At 31.4% G+C, this 21,087-nt stretch overlaps 1 protein-coding gene across 10 annotated transcripts in view; it reads left to right on the top strand.

The window, feature by feature from the left end:
- The window catches only part of LOC118064357 (patj homolog), a 349,897-nt gene that overhangs the window by 43,552 nt on the left and 285,258 nt on the right, over window positions 1-21,087 (top strand). For 9 of the 10 annotated variants that reach the window (XR_004690049.1, XR_004690048.1, XM_035078870.1 and 6 more), the window contains one exon: window positions 10,020-10,402. The exons of the other annotated variant lie outside the window; for it this stretch is intronic. Coding sequence is in view for 7 of the 9 variants with exons in the window: in XM_035078870.1 (XP_034934761.1) it covers window positions 10,020-10,402 (383 nt within the window). In the remaining 2 variants the exon portion in view is untranslated. The remainder of the gene's footprint in view (window positions 1-10,019; window positions 10,403-21,087) is intronic. 10 annotated transcript variants of the gene reach the window in all.

Raw genomic sequence — 21,087 nt, 5'->3', positions numbered from 1 at the left:
AACTTTCAAGCGACTATTCGGTAAGTATATTCTATAGATATTGTAAATTGAATGATTTAATTAGATTCAGCGATAAATTTCGAGAAAAAAGTCTCGACTCACGGAACTCTCTGCTGGTGATTAATAATTTAACTTTGATTGTTAAATATGGGTCTTCAATCGCCTGTGTGCTTGGAGTGAAAGAGAACGTGAAATCTTATCGTGCTGCGCGAGAAAAATTCTAAAACAACAAAGTAAAATGTATGTTTTATTTTCTAATTTTTCTTCAAACTTCTATCAATTATTCTTTGTCCAAAAAATTACCGTGCTAAACAATAAAAATTATCAGCTAAACTATAATATTTCCTAGTTAAACTTGTCATTTTTTATTCTAATCTTTATTAAAATTATAAAACTGAAAAAATGCGTCCAGGTTATAGTGCTAGACTATAATTTTTATATTGCATTTTTCTCCGTGTAGGCACTTTTGTGAATGTCCTAATGGCCGTAGAACTGCGAAATGTTGCTCACATTTGGCGGCTGTAATTTATTAATTATCTTACGGCTGTAACTTGGCAAAAATCCCCCATCCAGCCGAACAATCAAGTCATCTATTCGAGACAGAGAATATACCAGTTATTCACTAAGATAGTGATCACGAATAATTAATATTTTCTGTTAATTTTATGGATTAAAAAAAAAAAAAGCCATTTTCTTATCAGAACGTTAGTCTGTTTAAAAAAAAACTCTTTCCACACGTGTGACAATTTTGACTCATATATACATTGTAGATTATGATAAGGGTGTTTTGCAGTAAAAATTTCGTTAATGTATCATGTTGGAAAACATGGTATTGATTTTTTAAAAATTTCAGCAAATTTTTCTTTAACAATTATCACGAAATTTGTGAGAAACAATGTTGTAAAATATGTGTATGCCGCCATGAAATGTTTAATGGACAAATGACAGTTACGTAGGATGTTGACGTTGCTTAACGATTAGATTGTTTACAGCAACGAGGAGAAAGTTTGTTTATCTCCACTTTTTGACTGAGACTTGAGTTGACAGGATGTTCTCTCTTTTTAATAATTAACAGCTGTCAATTTTTAATAAACATTTTGACTATTTTATTAATTTTTGAAGTTATTATTTGGCTATATTTTACAAGATTATGTTGTCTCTCTAAGTTATGTACAACATATATTTATGGGCATTGTTATATAGTTCAGTCAAGTTAGACCTGAAATGGCAATTTTTCAACCTCGGTCAAATTTGCTAGATTTGAGTAGAGATAGATAAGGGGGTTGTGAACCCAGAATCAGGGTGAAGAAGTGGTAAAATTGCTCCAAAAGCCGTTTCTTACGTTTTTAGCAAAAACTATAATAAATATCAAAAAAATTTTTTTGACAAAAGTTGTAGATAATAGAAAAATCTACAACTTTTGTAAAAAACATTTTTGCCATCAATTATAGTTTTCGCGAAAAATAACTTCAAAGTTGCAAATTTTAAAAACTCAGAATTTGGCGAACTCTAGAGTTGGGAAAAATTAGGATGCTGAGGGCCCGGTACTGGGCGCGAGAGAAGCAGCGTATCGGACGCACTCTTCGGATTCATTGCAAGTTTTTACGAACAATAAATTGATTTCGTTATCTTTTAAGAAAGGAATTCAGTGTAATCGTGTCCTAATTATTTGTTATAATTTCAGAATTCATTTTAGGATCGAAAAATGCCAGACATAACAAGTTGCAGGAATTGATATGCATGTTCGCGAGTTATCGCAATTTAAATGCTTTTTTATTTAATAATCATACGTGGAACGTTCTAGCGCCACACTATACATGATTGAAATATAATTAATATAATATAATGCAGAAAAACGATAAATTGTAAACGAAATAATTGTAAGTAAGTAAAAATAGTGTCATATAAAATCTTAGGGAATAATTTCATGTTGAGTTGGTTAGACGTTTGTTTAACGTTTAACAGCTCCCTTAAACCTTCGGGACTTTGCTTTGTGTTACAATTCTTATAAAAGAGTTGGTTACTCGAATAAATATGTAAAATGATTTAATAGATGATAGAAGTTAGATAGCTTGAATGTCGCGATCCAGACATCTGTACAGCTCTTACCCGAAATTCCCGAGAATAATGTGGAGTATCAGATGTGCGTGAACTTGATTTTAGTTGTTATATTCATTTGTTCTACCGACTTTAGTAACTTCAGGTAGTTCTAGCTGAGTTCAGAACTAAAAGTTTTTACTTATGTCTTAAAAATTAATTCATATTCTTGGCAGTCATTGATTAAAAATTATATTCAGAAGTATTTATTATTAAAATATTTTTTCTATCAAATGTATAGAGTATTTATATACAGTGGATCGTGGAAAGTCGTGTTGTATTAAAATGGAAAGATCCGTACAGAAAATAAAGGTGATTTTTATTTTGTTGAGTACAATTTACTTGGTAAAGCGCGATATGAAATAATACAGTGTCTTAATCCATTTTTCGCTAGTTACTCACTAAGAATCAGGGCGTAGCCTAATTCGTGTCCTAATCAGTGGGGTGATCGACCTGACGACAAGTGTCGACCAGTATCGATCATACCCGATAATAAATACATTGAAATAAATATGAAAAAATATAAATATATGTGCTGAGGCGCCATATATATACACATACGTATAAGAACATCATTTACCTATATAACGAAAATAAGACATGGCAACGCTGTAGTAATGTAAAGCCTAGCGCCTACTGGGTGCTGGTGCATCCAAACTGAGGACCAAACCAAATTATGTGTCTATGTCAGTTTTAACCTCAACTTTCAATTTAGTAAAATAATATTTAAACATTGGGTAGAATAAAATGAAAAGGACGATTTATTTAAGAAAACCTCTTCAAAAAATTTGAAGACTCTGGAAACACTTAAAAAAGAAAAGTTTGATAAACTGAAACGAAATATAATGTATATGACAAATTGAATTTTAAAATCTACAGATGAAATACCTCTCATGCAGAAAAGTTTATGTGAAGGAAGACGTATTCTACAGTCACGTACTCTATCTGAAAATTAAAAATGTCTAAAATGTGACAAGATATTATATTTGAAAGTCATAAAGAGAAAAGTTGTAAACGAGGTGAGTGTAAACTTAGTGGTTTTCTGTAGTCTACGTCAGGCTGTAAGGGATGTTTACACTGGAAAGTCACATTTTTCGTTGGAAGCCAAAAAACTGAATGATGATACTAACACTGAGTTTATACTTGGCAAGCACAATTCATAATTTAATTTTCAATAAATTCATTTTTGGGTTAATGAAACGTTAGTCTTTGGTGACACATGGCATAAAGAATCCTTTCTTCTAAATTTTGATCCAAGATTTTTAGAAGAAGAAAGAAGTTTAAGCTATACAGGCAGCAGCTAAAGAAGAGTGTCAGTTAGTCGAAGATAACATATACAGGTAATGCGAAGAGCTGTAAGTTTCTTCATAATTTTAACAAATTCAATTAATTGTGATAGTGTTAATGATATGACCCATATTTATGGGAGTAATAATTGAGGTTTTGTAATGATAGCGATAAAGTAGCCAATAATTTAGTTTTATTGACAACTAATTTTTGTATAATTTTAACCATTCTGTAAAAATATCAACTCATTTTGAATGGATGAATTGTAAATAAAAAATTGTTTTGTTACGATAAACGGAAAGTGGTTCTCAAGCTGCGTCGACTGTTATGCCTCGACACAGTGTCTATCGTTAAAGAGAAATCAATTTTAAATTAGATCGCTATAATTTATGTAACGGTAATAAAACCGAATTAATATTAATAAAATTTAAAATAAACCCGGGTGCCAGGTAGGAGGACAATCAAGTTCTACCGACCAAAATCATAAAATTGTAGTTAAAATAAACAACCTTAATCAATTTATTAAATACTGAACCGGCTAGCTTTTACAATCAATTAAAAAGATAAAACGTGAGACCTCGTGGGGTGTGTCACCATTGGTGATCACTCAAACTCCGCTCAAATAATGAGTTCCATATATTTAGCATATTCAATTTACTGAAATCGTAATTTACTGCCAACGCAATGCGTCCAAGGACTTGAGAGAAGTCCAAGTCATTCATACAGCACTCTGGAACACCGTCCGCTGGCTAACTATTCCTTCAATCCTGAGATATGTCAGGATTTAACAATTATTAATGACTTTGCGATGTTACGGCTCCAATGGGTCACCGTATTCATAATAATAATTATCAATAAATTCAATTCGCGTCAGCTACTAAATAATGAAATGTCTAATCACGATTGAATCGCCAAAAATTTCTCGCAGACTCTTGCACGCAGCTTGACGGATTAATCAATTAAATCAGTCAATAAAATGATATGTAAATCATCAATGTTACAGAACACGTAATTAGTTTTTCCGTGAATTACAATGAAACTGCCAGAGTGGCTCAAATTACATCACAATAATTAATTGAGTATCAACGAGATTTACAAAAAGTCTCTCGAATGAGAAATATTAAAATATCAATCAAATAATTAGATCAATCCAACATCGATCAAATGACTGCTCATGAGTCCAATGAAATGATAATTTCCAGTCTCAAGAAAGATCTGGGAGTACGGTACGACAAAGACTCGTTGTCACCAAAATTTCTGACTACAGTCAGGACAAATAGCTTGGCGAATAGCTTAATGACGCTCTCATCTATAATTTTAAATTTTGGATGAACTATTGATCCTTTCATTGATTGAGAGCGGGTCAGTTGGTAATTATTGACCCGACCTCCCATGATCCTCAAAGAACACGTCATGTTACAGTTTATATAATCTATTAATTGGCCGTGAAACTGCAGTATTGCTGGAATTCTAAAAAACTTTACTAGAAACTCCTTCACTTACATGAATGATCATCGAGTCTAGCCAAATTAACTAGAAATGACTCGTCAATGGATACTGATGATTAACGATAAATTTTCGCAAAATTTACTTGACTCGAAAGTAATTTTTATAAATATGGTAGCTAATTTAAACAAGTAATAATTTGGTAAAATTAGCAATCATATATATTGTCAAATGTATGATTGTGTCCATCTATAGATTAATTGACTAACGCCAGTTTGTTAGTTGACGACGTTTGTTCGACGATTAGATTGTATATATATTGTTTACTCATTTTCCATGAGTTTATTAAAAAGTTATTTAACTCCAAAGATTAAAAGTTGAAAGTTATTTGAAAATCATTCAGCCATATTTATTTCATGGATAAAAGTTGGACATTTCGCGTTTTCTTAAGTTGTCACTCACTGACTGCAATTTGTAATGCATGTTTATATTTTACCTAGTCTGTAATATTTATAAAACTGTAGAAATACATTGAATCATCAATGATTACGTATGCTAAAGTGATTTAAGTTCGTAAATAATTTCTTTCATAGAATGCATGTGATGACGATGTGGAATTTATTTTCATGTTAGGCAGGTGGTATGAAAATTTACTATAGTTTAATATGAGAGGTGAAGATGTAAAATTGTCAGCATTAGAGATTCCGTTGTAAATAGTATTCTCGCCTATATTTATGTTTATTTCCAATCCTATACGTTCTAATACTTTTTCGAATTTTTTTTAAATAATTTAAAAAGTAGTTTTGTAAAGGCTTGGTCCAATTTTTGTAACGTTCTCTATTGATAGAAAATTAGTGGACATGATTCTCAGAAAGAATCTTAGACATCATATCTTTAATTCTGTATTTGAATCTGTTATTTTAATAAACTTCTTTTTAAATATTAATTGTCCTTATCCTTTTGTCTTACAATAGGAACATGCCAAAATTAATTCAAACGATCCTCACAGAACACGTCGTGTTACAGTGTTTATTTTCTATAATTACATTATGATAAGACTCAAAAATTGAGAAATAATTAAACATCAAAACAAACTTTGCTTGCTATTTCTGCAAAAATGAGGGGTGAATTGCAATGTTTTTGAAATGTTCTGCTGCTCATTCGAAGGAGCAACGTTCAAATAATAAAGAATGTGGCTTTTTTGAATTATATCAAATTTGTCTCATTATCTTACAGGAAGTTAAAAGCCCAAGTAAATATCAGAACAATTGGGCGTGGAGGGTTAAGCGAAACGTAAAATTGGGTTTTGGAAGACATTGAGGAGGGTTATGACAAATTTTATTTTAACTAATATATCTGAGGCAAAATTCGTTCTGCATCTTCATTTTTTCAGGAAGTTTTTGCAGGAATCTTAAGTTGTTGAGTGTCCGTAATTTATTCGTTTATTCAGAAAAATAACGTAATGGAGCAATAGCAATTATATGCTATATAAATTTAAATACTCTCCTCTAGCGATAAAAAATAATTTTGTAATTATTAAACGAAAAAAAAACAATATAAAATTAGTGTCAAGTATTTATTTTGACTATAATACCAACATAAATTATTTTTATAGATGATTGGATATCATTTGATAGAGGCTGTAAAACTGTGTAAAAAAATTGTTTTCCATTATTTTGTAAATGTATATAATATTTTACTAACGATTCTCAAACTAAACATTCTTATATTTTATTTATTTCTATATTCATTTTACTGCATAAGACATGGCAACATCGCGATTTTTAATTTTCATTTTCTGAGTGTGGCACTAATTGATGACAAATAATATTCAACTGTGAGTAGCGGTAAGTGCTGTTAGACACAAAGGACGTTTTGAAAAAAAATCAAAAACTGAATGGAGAGAGAAATTAAGTATCGCTGCAAAAAGAAGGAAAATAATTTATGAAGAAAGTACTCATACGACAACTGGGTGCAGAACGTTTGATGTTCCCTTACTCATGGAAGAATTATGGTGTAAAACTTGTGGCATTCCTTTGGCAATTCAAAATACTGAACAAGAAGCGAAAGCTGGTCTCGCCAGTATTTTTTTGATAAGATGTAGGCAGTGTCTGAAAATGTTGTTGTTGGTACGCTTATTGGAGATGTTGATTGTTCAACAATTGCTGCAGTTAGAAGAGAATCCAATTATTCTATTGAAAAATGGTTTGATGTAAATCATACAACAAAAAAAATTGAGTAAAGAACTTTGGGCTCAAAAGATTGATAGGCATGTGATTGAGTATTGAAAAAACTGTTTCACTTACAGTTTGAAACAAAATAAAAATGATGTAGCGGCAGTAGTAAAAGCAATAAAAAACATAGTTCCTCATGCATTTGATGAGCACCAAGACTGTGGTATTTAGTGCAAATACAAAGACGATCCTGAAAGTTATAAACATAATGGACTACCAGGTGGAAAGGGACTAGGAGAGGAGTCTTTGAAATCTACATTAACAAGAATTTTTGAACCTTTTTGGAGAAATGCTAAAAACTTGTGGTTGGCTCCTTGTGGTTCCAGCCAAGTTAACGAATCGTTCAATGCTTTAGTAACAAGTAAAGCACCAAAATCACGTTTTTATGGAGGTTCTGGATCTTATAATGCAAGGGTCGAAGCAGCAGTTCTCCAAAAAAATGAAGGAACAAAATATGTTCTCGATCTAAACAAGAAATGCGGAGTATCTACTGGTGAAATAACGGAAAAATATGGATATAAAAAAGATTGCAAGCGAAAAATACGAGCTGACTTTTGTCAGGAACCTGAATTTAAAAAAAGAAGAAAAGAATTGAAAAAGTCTCGATCAAAAAAAAAATTGTTGCTGAAAGAAAAGAAGGTTGTACTTATTCATCAAATTGTGGTCTCCAGAGAAATTCCGAGTTTATTGATAAGCCAATACTGAATGAAAATATTCCAGCAGACATATGTTTCGTCATTTTTGATCTTGAAACGACAGGTTATAGTAATTTACTATGCGAAATATCTCACATTGCATGTAAATACAAAAATCAAGAATTCAATTCTTATGTTATTCCATTAAACGGAATTCCAAGAAAAATTACGGAAATTACTGGATTATCAGTTATAGGTGGTCTTATGTTTGATCATGGAAATCCTGTGAATGGAGAATCTTTAAATGATGCTTTAAAACGTTTCTTAAATTTCTTAAGAAACATAGGCAACAATGTTGTATGAGTTGCTCATAATTGTCTTAGGTTCGGTGCAAGATTTTTTATTCATTATATTCAAAAAACTGGCCTTTTTGAAGAATTTTTAACAGTAAAAGGGGGATTTGCAGATACGTACCCTGCGCTAAAAATGAAAATGCCAGAACGGCAAAAAAATAAAGAAAAATTTAATCAGCGTATTTTAACCTGTGATTTACTGGGCAAGGCATCAACAGTTGGAGCTCATAATGCACTTTATGATGTCAGAACTCTAGAACGAATATTAAATAAAGTTGCAATAACGAATGCTGATTTGAAAAACCAAGTTCTATCACTTTCCCGAGTTATTCAAAATTTACAAAATATAAGATTCAGAAAAGACAACATAGCTGCATTTGATGGATTACTTCCTTATATTTTTTATGTAATTTTATATATTTCTAAAACTATGATAACCAAAATCTTAAATGTTGGCATTACGTTTGATGTTATTAAAAACACTTGCATACAATTTAAAGATGCTGGAATAAATAACTTATTTCGAGAAGATGTAAATGGCCATCCTAGGCTAACTAATAATAAGAGGATTATATCATGTGCAATTGTGGGAATGAAAAAATTGTTAGAAAATAAATCTTAAATAAAAACTGCAGTTGTTCATGTATTTTTACGAAGTAATCGAATCATTTCGAATGTTAAATTTGCTACTTATTACAACGTTTACGTGTAAATACATATAATTGAACTTTTTTCTTGGTAATGTGCTATTCTGATTTCGTAGAAAATACGTTTAGCGATGATTTGAGTTTCAAATTACGCGCCGTCAAAATAGCGGTGGATAGCATCGACGTTGCCAAGTCTAAATGTGTGAAAGTGCTTTTGGTTCCAAAATGATTAATTCCACATTGGAAAATTAATAATTATTAATTAACTAAACAATAAAATAATTCTATTAAACAATTGTTTGCTAGAGCAATATTTTTTACATTAAATGAACTGTTTTTGATTAAATAATCTTTTCTAAGCAGTTACAAAAAAAAAGATATATATCGTATAACACTGATTTTCCTATGTCTGCTATGTAAATTTCTCATATTTTGAAATTAAATAATAGACAAAATAAACGATCAAAAAATATAAGCAGCCGGATTTAGATTCGTAACATGGCTAAGATTAATTGTATTAATTACAAATTATAATTTCTCATTTCATAAATGCAAGAACCTCCTTAAATCAAGTTAACTCAATCTACCCTCTTTAAAAGGTTTTTATTGAAATTAATGAATACATTACAGTTTTTAAAAGAATATTCAAAAACAGAAACTATTACTTTTAAAAGAGCATCCACCATCTTCATTAATAGATACAGAGCATATCACTGTTATTTAATGGATTCACTAGTTCGAATTGGATACCTCAATCATCCTAAGTGTAAATGCGAAGAAAAAATGTGACACTTTACTATGTATTGTGACAGTGTAAATTATATAACTCGTACAGACTTAAGTTCGTATCCACTCTAAAAAAGTTAAAACAGCGTCCTTTATCAGCTGAATCACAAATTACCGAACCTAATATTACTGCCTGTCTCCATATGTTTTACTTTCTTCAGGCGTGTGGGATTGAGACATAGCTTTAATCTTATTTATATCATATGTTTAACTTGAAATCTAAAAGTTCCTCTGATTATACTGCAATGTAACTTTTATATTATTATTGTGTTCAACATCGTGGTCAAGTACTATCTTATATAATTCTAAGTTCTATATATGTAATACTATGGAAAGCTAAGACAAGATTCTACTGAAGCCTCAGTTGTTAATTAATGAAAAACAATTTCTAAATGAAAATAATTGGGGGATTTTTTCTGTTGGCAGATTTTTCTGCAATTGATAAAAGCTGTCATAACTAATTGCAGAATGATTATTACTATAGTGATTGTAATCATGTTGATACTAAATTCTGTTGAACTTTATATTTATTAGATATTTCTACTGCACTGCATCTATTGGTCCATATTCATAACAGAGTCAAGGACAACGATAAATTGGAATTTCATTTGCACACGAGTGATGATGTCAGTTTATTGATTTCATTGCTGGAAGAACCACTTTTTAGGAGCATAGTGGTAATTCAAGATTCATTAATTGATTTAAATACTCAATTGATTCAACACCCATCGATCTTACCTGGTGATTTTGATATAAATTTAATTGGACAATTAGAATTATCGATACCAACTCCACCAATAAAATCGTCAGAGATCAATGCATATCAGGATTTATATAATGACAATAGTGAATTAGATGATCAACGAGTTCCTGTAGCATCAGTCATCCATACAAGTAGTGAAGATAATAGTACACAGGTAAATAATATACCAATTTTTATAACAAAGAATAAAAATTCGTCAATATCTGGACACAAACGAATTTTCAATTAGAGATTACTTGTTTCTGAAAATCGTAACTATGTAGTATACGAAAATATATGTTAACAAGCATTTTAATAAAAGGACTCATTACTAGTGTAATGATTATCTCGTCCCAGAAAAATTAAATTACACTTTATCTCATTGCTAAATATAAAGTTGTTAAGTAATATAGATAACTATTAAATGAAACAAATATAAGACAAATCCGTTCCCGTACTAAAGTTAATCATACATGGAAAGTATCCCGATTTTCTTGTGGCTATGTAAATATTTGTTTTTTTTTTGGCTGATATTCATTTTTTTAGCAGAACGGACCCCCAAAGATAGACCGTTCCGAAGTAATTTAAAGGTTTTACATGCTTATCGTCGATACTTTTCTGAAACTTTAATTAATTCTTTATTTTGCGAGCTGTGAAGCTATTTTTTGTCAGTTTTCTATTAAAAATTTTAAAACTTCTATTGACTTTCTTGAAGCATCAATAAAGTTGGTACCACTATCTAGAAATGAATGTGCACAATTTCTATCACAAAAGGTAAATCGACTCAAGACCGCTAGAAATAACTTGGTGATAAGATCCATGGTAAATAGATAAATAGCTTTAGTACTGAAGCAAATAAATGCAGCGATATATTTAACAATGTTCTGTCAATTGATTCTACCCTCTTCACGTCATCACCTATCATTAAGTCAGGGATTGTAGGACAAAAATGGAAGCATCTAGTGCACTGCTTTATGATCTTTTTTGCTGCTCTTCGGCCACTGATTAGCTGATACCGTTTTCGTATGATATTGTAAAATATATGCATGTCTCCATCTATGAATTTATTGAGTAACGACAGTTTGTTAGTTGATGAAACAATATATACATTTTAACCCTCTCTAAGCAAATACCCTATGTCACTTTTTGAAAAAATGCCGAAATAAAATATTTTTAATAGACTCAAAATCAAAATTATTATAATATTATAATTACCACCTCTGGTTTGAATGTTAACTTTCTTTTTATTTTATATTTTGAGAATGCTGACTTTGTGAAGTCAACTTCTCTTTCTTTTATTTTCAATACATAAACAAAACCCGTTCTTTCTATTCTAAGGGTTTCGCTTATATTACAATTTCCCTAAGCACGTTTATTGTGCTTAAAAACTTGCAATGAGTGCAAAAAGTGCGTCCAATACGCTGTCTCTCTCGCACTCAGTAACGGGCACTCAGCACCCCAATTTTTCCGAACATTCAGAGTTCGCAAAATTCGGAAAAATGATAGAAGAATTTTTGTCTGCAAATTTTATTGTTGATACATTTTAAAAAAACAATTCTAAATTTTAATAATTGGCAACTTTAAAGTTATTTTTCCAAAATTATAATATAGTATAATAATATATATATAATCACCCTGATGCTGGAAATTCAATTTTCAATGATAATAATAATCATGCTGATTCTCATGAAAAAAATGAGAAATCATTTAATAATCAAAATTATTTTCATGAATTTAGATGTTGTGATTGTGGAAGTGAAGATCATTCGAATAAGAATTGTAAGATTCTTCAAGCTGTTAAAGCACGTTCAACAAAAAATAATTTGATTTTATTTTCTCATAAGAGTAAAGGAAATTTGCTGGAACTTTAGTTTTTGGGGAACGTCTGTATGTATCTAAAATTTACTAAATGATATTTTTAGAATTTAGAAAATGCTGGAAGGTCGTTTTGACGTAGTTGAATGATATAATCCGCTTCGTATGATGATGATTTTTTTCAAATTTTTGAAAATTTGACTTTTAACTGACTTAACTCTTAGTGTTAAAAATTTTTCTTGAATTGTATTGAATCAGGTTATTAGTTAGTCTTTCTCCTACTCTAATCGATCCATTTTTATCAATAATTAGACATAATGAGTGTAATAAGCTTTTCCAAAGTGACTTTGTTCGATATTTCAGCAGATGCAGTTCCTTTGGGAATTGTTTTTGTTGAAGCCATCGTACGATGGTGATTTCAGCTTCATTTATTTTAGTGGCGCTTATTAACCCAGTTTCATTTCTTCTTTCGATTGCTGATTTGGAATAACAGCAATATGCTATGATTTGCAGTAACTTCTAATGTAATAAATATTTTTGCAGTATTCTTGCTGTAGATAATACCACTAAAGTTACTGATGTACTCTTAAGTTCCGAAAGGATTATTTTTTGTTTACTCCTTAGGGACGAATGATGATTCTCTGCACTTAATTAGTCAGGTCTGTATCATCAAAGATTGCTGTCTATGAGGTTATCAATTGAAGTTCCTCGGGAAATGAGTTCTGCAGGATTCTGTTGAATCTATTATTTCTGTTACTCTGTTCGCAACAAAGGTCTTGAATAATCTTGATTCATTCTGCAACCATCCAAGAACGAAGATACTGTCGCTCTATAGTTTAACATTCTCGATCCTATCTAGAAATGCTTCCTCGTCCCCGTTTCTCAATTTCTTTTAACTTTTAAAATGTTTAAGTCTAGTTAGTCCGGCTGAATCTTCAGATTCGCCGAGTGTGATATTCGACCGTGTCGGTAAGCGTATAATGAATTTTCCTTCTGAATTTCTCTGAGTTACCTTTCTAAAATATTGTTTAAAGATTATGTCTTTCCTTGTATCATGATACTTCTTTGAAATTGATACCTGTTTCTGAAATTTTTCAGGCTGTTGGTTAAGCGGTGCATTAGTCATTATTCAACATGTTGGAGTTTTTACCGATTCTTCCAATACTTTGCCGTCAAGAATTTAACCGAATTTTGTATGTTCCAATGCTTGTGGTCCTTTGATTCGATTTCAAAACGCACCTAGAAGAATCTTCAATACAGACCTGCTCGAATCAAGGTATCAATATCTGTAGGACTGTTATATATTAAATCTGCTAACTGAGTATCTTTTGGTATACATATCTACTCTGCATTGATCACCGTTTGTAAAATATTATTTGCGATTGCAGAAATGGTCAAACACTCTATTTCAGCAAAAAACTCAATCTGCGCAGACAAAGTGAGCTGTTTAACCAATTTTGTAGTGATGAAATTGACAAAATTCACCTATCAAACAATATCGAATCTTATTGTGGCTGTTAAGATTAATGTGGGAGGCAAAAAAATAGTTGAATAGCTAATAGTACATTTCACACCTAGGGAGGGAAAGTAGTCTAGCTCAAACCACGTGTAAAATTACAACCCGAGCCGAAGGCGAGGGTAGTAAACACGTGGTTTAAGCTAGTCTAATTGTCTTCTCTAGGGCTGAATATGATTTTTCGTCATACCTGCGTGGAAAGTTCAACCCCTCTCCAATGGAAAAGTGAACTTTCCGTGCGGGTATGACGAAAAGTCTTATTTCCTATCTATTACAACTCATGACTTACTGTCAGGTAATAAGATACAATTACAAAAACGGTTCGCGTAAATATTATTAAATATTTGTAATATATTTTTCTATAAAATCGTAGAAATTACAATTCAATAAAGGTAACAACAAAAAAAAATTCGAAAATAACCGTAAGAAATACCAAAAAACAATAAATAAAGAATACAACATTAAATTGACCCATCAGAAAAGCGTAATCATTTACTCGTGCGCTGATTGGTCAATTTAATTTTTTTAAATTTTCAAAATAAATTAAAAAAAAAAAAAATTTTTTCACGTTGTTGACTTGAGACAGCGTGCTTAGAGAGCGCGCAGTGTATTTCTAGTTTTTTTAATGCATCAGTTGCCTACAGGAATTTTGCTAGTGTTCCTTATTCAAGTAATATAAAATAAAGATATAATGTCTGAGTTGCATTTCATCTGTCATATTTATACAAATAATAATACTTTTTTTCTGCTTTAAAAAACTAGCTTGGAAATAGATTTAGTAAAAGTCATGTCTCTATGGTTTAGAATAGTGCAGTCAGAAGCGTACTAGGATCGAATCTCATCAATCACAGAATTTGTTCGAACTGAGTTTCTGTAAATTTGATTTTAGGTATATATTTAAGCAACAAATCCGTATAAGCAAAAAACCTCCACAGCGAATTTCAAATTTTCTTTTGATCAAACTAATTTTTTCTGTGGTAATCAAATTATATTAAAACGTTTAATAGGTTTACTCTCAATTTCATAGGGATGACAATGTACGTATGTGAGTACATTCGTTCGGAATTTTCCTGGTCGATTATCTCGAGAACAAAAAATGATATCGACGTGGAACTGCATTCGACACGTAATTGCGCAACTTAGAACTGATTAGGTTCTCAACAAAATCGGTCCAGTAGTTTCTTATGCAGAACAAAAAAATTAGCAAAAATGGAAAACGACCTGAATTGTAAAATTTATAAATTATATCATTTTCAAGACAAAATTAAAAAAAAAATATGAATATTGAATGATCGAAATACTTGTATGAAAATATGACGCCAATACTTCACCGAAAAAAGAATTTTACATAGCAAAATCAGCAATGAAAGAATTTTAAACCCGTGTCAGGATTGAGAAAACATCATTAAAGACGCTATAATAGTCAATAATAATTGTTAATAATATGGAATTCTGTCCATAACAATTGAACATTGTTATTAACAAATGATTATTGATCATGGTAATATTTAAATAAAAACTTTTAAATTGTTATAAACAATAAAAATAGAGACCCATGCTATATACAGGGTGTTACAGTTGGGTCAGAAACTGAGTACATAGACGTATTGAGGAGAAGAAATGAAACAGAAAATCCCTTTACAAAAATTCCGTACGCTGAATATTTATGGAGTTATAAAAAATTGCAATTGACCAATCACAGAAAAGTCGCTGGCGACGAAAAGTTAGTCTTAAACCACAAAAAAACAACAATCAAAACATGAATTGTTGAGTTACGTGAATAAAAATATTGTCACCCAACAAAATGACAATCGCAGCAAGTATTAAAAACTAGAGAAAAATGAGTTATATGTGAACATAGTAAGATCAAATTGCTCGGAACAAAAAGTGGGGGTTTAAGTTTACTCGATGACTGAGATTCAAATAAAAGACATGCGCAGATGTGAATTTAAGGAATAAATGAAAGAATAAATAAATAATGTAGGAGCAACAGCTAAGATGATTTAAGGCCAACTGGACGTCTATTTTGATGTGTAACATTTTTTGACTTTTTCTCGACTGCTATTTAAGCCAGTCAAAATTAAATGTGAATATAAAATGATGTAGAAGCAATAACTGAAACGATTTGAAGCCAACTGAACGTCTGTTTCCGTGTTTAACATTTTGTGACTTTTTTGCTTAAATAGCAGTCAATAAAAAATAAAAAATTGGTCAAAAAATGTTAAACATGAAACTAAACGTCCAGTTGGCCTCAAATTATCTCAGCTATTGCTTCTACATCATTTTATATTCACATTTAACTTTGACTGGCTTAAATAGCAGTCAATAAACCCGAGTGAAAAATATGAGGCCGAAGAATCAGAGAATATCCGACTTTGTTTAGATCTTGTAAAATGCGTCGATACCACGTCGAAAACTAGCTGAGGTCGTGAACATAAGGCCGAAAAAATGCCTATACGATGCTGATTACACGCCTAACCGGTTGCATAGAAACACTGAGACAAGGCCGAAAGGAAGCCCAAATATTGTTAAGTAACTGCCTACGTCACGCCGAAAGAACGTCTACAATAAATATTCTTATTGGAGTAGAAATTTAAGATAACAATAGAAATAATTTCAATTTTCAGTCATTTTTGATTAAAAAATATATGAAAAATCATTGATACACTATATGAACTTGAAATATTAATTATAAGTTTTAATAATTTGTATAAAGATCCGTGGTATGTTGAGATTGTTCATGTTGATCAAAAGTTTCTCTTGGTATGGATGGATAGATGGGTTGTGGTGATGAAAATTGTGATGATAATGATGGTGCTGACGACGATGCAGGCGAATGTTCTGGTGGAAGATACATGGGAGGTGGTGCCGATGGGTAGTAACCTGGTGGTGGTGGATAGCAGGCTGTTGGTGGTGCTGATGGGTAGTAACTGGATACTGGTGAGTAATAAGTTGATGATGGAGCTTGTAAATAAGTTTGAACTGGTGGTCCTCGTTGAGCTGAAGTTGGTGTTGGTGGTTGAGCTGCCGACGACACTGAAGGTTCAACTGGAGCTAATGCTGGTGGTTGAGCTGTTGACGACACTGTAGGTTCAACTCGAGCTGATGTTGGTAGCTGAGTTGATGAGGCCAGTGGTTGAGTTGGTTGTGGTTCGTTTTTTTTTGTTTTTTCCCTGTAAATAACAGCGTTATACATCACAAGATCAATGACTTTGCCCACCTCTTCAGCAATAAAATCTAAAACGTGAAAATAATAGCATTACTCCTTGTTTTCAGTAAGTTAGCAGTTCAATTTCATTTTCATTTGAAATATTGGCAAAATACTTACGTAAAACAGTTTTTTTAGGGTAGGCTTAAAGTTACAGTTGAAGTCTTCGGCAGTTGCATATTTTAATAACTCTTCTTTCGATGTCATACAAAGAACAGTCTTTATTATTAGTCCTCGAGGATTTCGTTTTGATTGGGCTTTATCCCATTGTTTATCAGCATCAATTATAAATACATTGCTCGTAGAACATAACTCCACCTGAAATTACGAATCAACAAAATATTAGAAGTGCCAAAATATGAGAAATTTGACAATTCACGATTTACAACTTAATAAAATGTAAAAATTACCACAATTGTTTCCTTACGAAGGATTGCACTTTTAGGGTCCTGTTTTTTTAATGATTCTGCTATCGCAATAATAACAGCAGCTACTTCTGGAGTCACTAAAAAAATAATTATTGATATCAATAATTCATATAGAAATACACTTATTAATAGCTTATTCTACAATATATTCCTTCTCTTTTACAGATTAAAATAAATTAAAAGATAATTTTATTTTACCTCATGAAGCCCAATCACGGCATATGCACTTTTTACAATTAGCACAGGTTTTATTATCAATTTCAACCTCCGATAAACCATTGACTTCTTTCGCGTCTACATCCTTCACTTCAACCGGATGATAATCTTCATCGGAAAAATGAATCTTATTTTTATTTATCTTTATTTTGCTTACTTCCAATTCAATTGGACAAGCAAATTTTTTCCGAATTATTCGCCCCGACGTGTCAACAAATAAAGATTGAAGATACTTTTCGTTTTCTAAAAACAAAAAAAAATATAGGTATATTTATATGTTTTATTGACCGATCAGTGGGTAAAATAGTTACATTATTTCGAAATTTTTTTTTATAATCAAAATAAAATTAATTACGAAGTGAAAAGGGAATAAATTATTATTAAACTTATATTATTATACTTATTATTAGTCAACAACTAAGGGAAAAAATTACTTGAACATTTCATGAGAATTTCCCGCTTTCCCTCTTTCGAAATTTTCAAGCATCACGAATGGTGTACGAGTTTTCAAACATTAATACAATAACAATTTTAATATTTTATTAATATCTTCTTCACTTATAATTGAAGTTTCAGCACTTTCTGTTCAAAAAATTAGAATCCACATTTTTTTTCACTTATTCTTCTTATAGCATAATAACCACTATTATAAGCACATCAAAACCGTGCAAGCTTTTTCGAGGAACATGAAAAATTCCTCAGAATTGCAGCGTCAATGGCCGACGCCACTAATACGTCGCCATCTTATAGTTTTTCCCGCGTGAAGAGTGCCATCTGTAGGGAAGCGTACAGTACTGTTCAATAGTACGATGCACTAAACTATGGATATGTTAAAAAGATACAGATAGAGTTTATTGAAGGTGATATTAATACATCGATTCACGATATATAAGTACTGTGCGAAATTGGTATTTAATAAAAATAACAGTGTTAACACTTTTGGAGTTTAAAGAATGCCACGAGTGAAAAATTTAAAAAATTTGAATGACTATTCTCGAACAAGACAATGGCAGCTGAAGAAACGACTGGTTGCATCCAATACGAGGTATGAAATATTGTAACGTTTTTATAAAAATGTGTCAAATTCAGATCTATTACTACATAAAATTATATTGCAAAAGTATTATTTGATTGAGAAATGGAAAGTTTTAATTATTTCAATGCTTCCATCATGTAAAACAATAACTTTCAAGAAAATAGTCATCATCGAATTCCAATTATTTACTCAATTATTGATTTCGATCCACTTGATTTCTACTGAAATCGTAAAATTTATTTCAATTATCCATTTTAGATTTATTCCTTTTAGGTGATCGCAAGGTTAAAGTAATTAGAGTTTTAGGTTCTGTTGTATGTACAAAATTATTCTATCTTATCTATTATTAAATCAGTCAGTACTTAGAATGGTATTTTAAATCATTCCACAGATCTTGGACGGGTTCTAACAATACTAATCAGTGCAGGAATCATGTCGTACAGAATTTCCCAGGTATTTTTAATAATTATACATTCTATTATTTTACTACATGTACCATTATTAATAAAATTGTATTTTAATGTAGATGCTGATATGGATGGACAGATGGATGATGAAATGTTGAATATCGTCGAAAGAAGAAATACCAATAATGATTATGGTAAATGATGGAAGATAATATAATTTAATAAAATGAATATAAATAATTATTATGTCAATTATACACGTACATGCAATTTTTTTTTGTTAAGATAATGCCCAATTCATGGAAGCTAGCGTTATAAATGAAGAGGAAAATCTGGATAACGAGAATCACCGAAGATCGGATGTTAGTGGAGAAGGCAATCCTGACAACAGAGAAGAAGATGATCACGACAATGATTTTTAGATATGGGACAGTAGTGAAGAAGATAATGATGAAACTAGAGAAGAACTCAATAATCATGAAAATGACAATACTGCAAATCAATCAAGTGATACTTTTAGTGATTGGAATACAGAAAATAGTGATGAATCGCTGTATACGGAGGCAAACCTAAGTGTTGGAGAAGCAAAGTTGGCAATATTAACTTTTGCGTTGAAATTCAGTTTAAGTGGTACGTGCCTTGCAAGTTCATTGAAACTAATTCTACTTCTGATACCAGCTACGCCACTATTTAGAAAAACAGTTTACATGTTACATAAATTTTTTTCTGGAATGAAGTCTTCATTTGTCAGACACTATTACTGCTCAGTATGTTATTCCCAACTGGATACCAGAAATCTGAATTTTTATTGTGAAGAGCAACCCGTTATTTCGTATTTTTTGCAAATTCCCGTATCCAACAAGCTACAAAGTTTATTTTTAAAACCTGGTTTTGTCCAAGATTTAAATCATCGAAATGGGAGAGAATCGCAGGAAGGATACATATCCGATATTTATGATGGTAAAATTTATAAAAAATATACTGGCACGAATGTATTATTGACTGAAGGTGAAAACAATCTATCTTTTATGTTTTATGTTGATGGTGTACCAGTATTTAAATCATTAACATGTAAAGTGTGGCCCATATATTTAATTATTAATGAGCTACCGTACCATAAACGAATATTAAGGGAAAACATTATCGTTGCTGGTATTTGGTTTGGACCTACAAATCCACAACCAAATTTATTTATGAAACCTTTGTATGCAGATATGTATCAGCCGCGGCAAGGGGTTCAATTCAAACTTCTCGGATCGAAGATTCAACGAAAGGTTAAAGCTGTTGTTATTTGTGGAACATGCGATATTCCAGCGAAAGTTGATTTTCTTAATCATACTTATCACAACGGATTTTATGGTTGCACATTATGTTATGCGGCAGGATGATAACGTGAGTGGTTCGAATTTCGGGAATACGCATATTTACCCGTTTGAGGGATCTTTATTTCTTCGAAATACTCAGGACCATAGACATTATGGACAGTTAGCCTATAATCTAGCCCAAAATCAAGCTCGTAATTAACAACTAACTATTCTTGGTGTGAAAGGATCATCGATACTGTCATCTATCATGTCGGATCCTATAAACAGTATAGCAATTGATGTGATGCACTGCATATTTCAAGGTGCTGTTCCGAAGTTGGCATATTTGTGGCTTGATTCATCATCACGATTTGAAAAATTCTCATTACACGGTCAAAAGTCAATGATAGATGATAGGCTCCGAAATATCAAGCCAATGTTAGCAGTATCTTGTTTGCCAAGATCAATTACTAACAATCTAAGCCACTGGAAAACAAACGAGTGGAGAAACTCCTTTTTTTATTACTCATTACCCGTATTACATGATATTATGCCGAAAAAATATTTTGATCATTATCTACAGCTAGTAGTTGGTATCTATATTTTAAATGGAAATAATATTTCTCCAGAAATGCTATCTAAAGCTGAAGATTTGTTAGTAGCGTTTGTCTCAAATTTCCAAAGTTTATTAGTAATTTTTATTTACTACAGCATCTTCCTATGTCGGGGCGAAATACTGGCCCACTGTGGGTCACATATTGCTTTTCATTTGAAGATCTCAACGGACATTTATTGAAATATATTCACGGAACAACCCATGTAGGACTACAAATCTCTTCTAAACTAGCATATAGTACTATCATGACAAACGTCATTGAAACATTAAACGATGGTGCTCCGACGAAAAGTTTTTGCAAATCACTTCTGACA

Source organism: Chelonus insularis, unplaced genomic scaffold (genome assembly GCF_013357705.1).
Source record: "Chelonus insularis isolate UGA/USDA-ARS -01 unplaced genomic scaffold, ASM1335770v1 contig_17_pilon, whole genome shotgun sequence".
Classification (NCBI taxonomy): Eukaryota; Metazoa; Arthropoda; class Insecta; order Hymenoptera; family Braconidae; genus Chelonus; species Chelonus insularis.
Note: the sequence above shows the minus strand (reverse complement) of the source record. Positions and strands in the feature narration are given on the sequence as shown.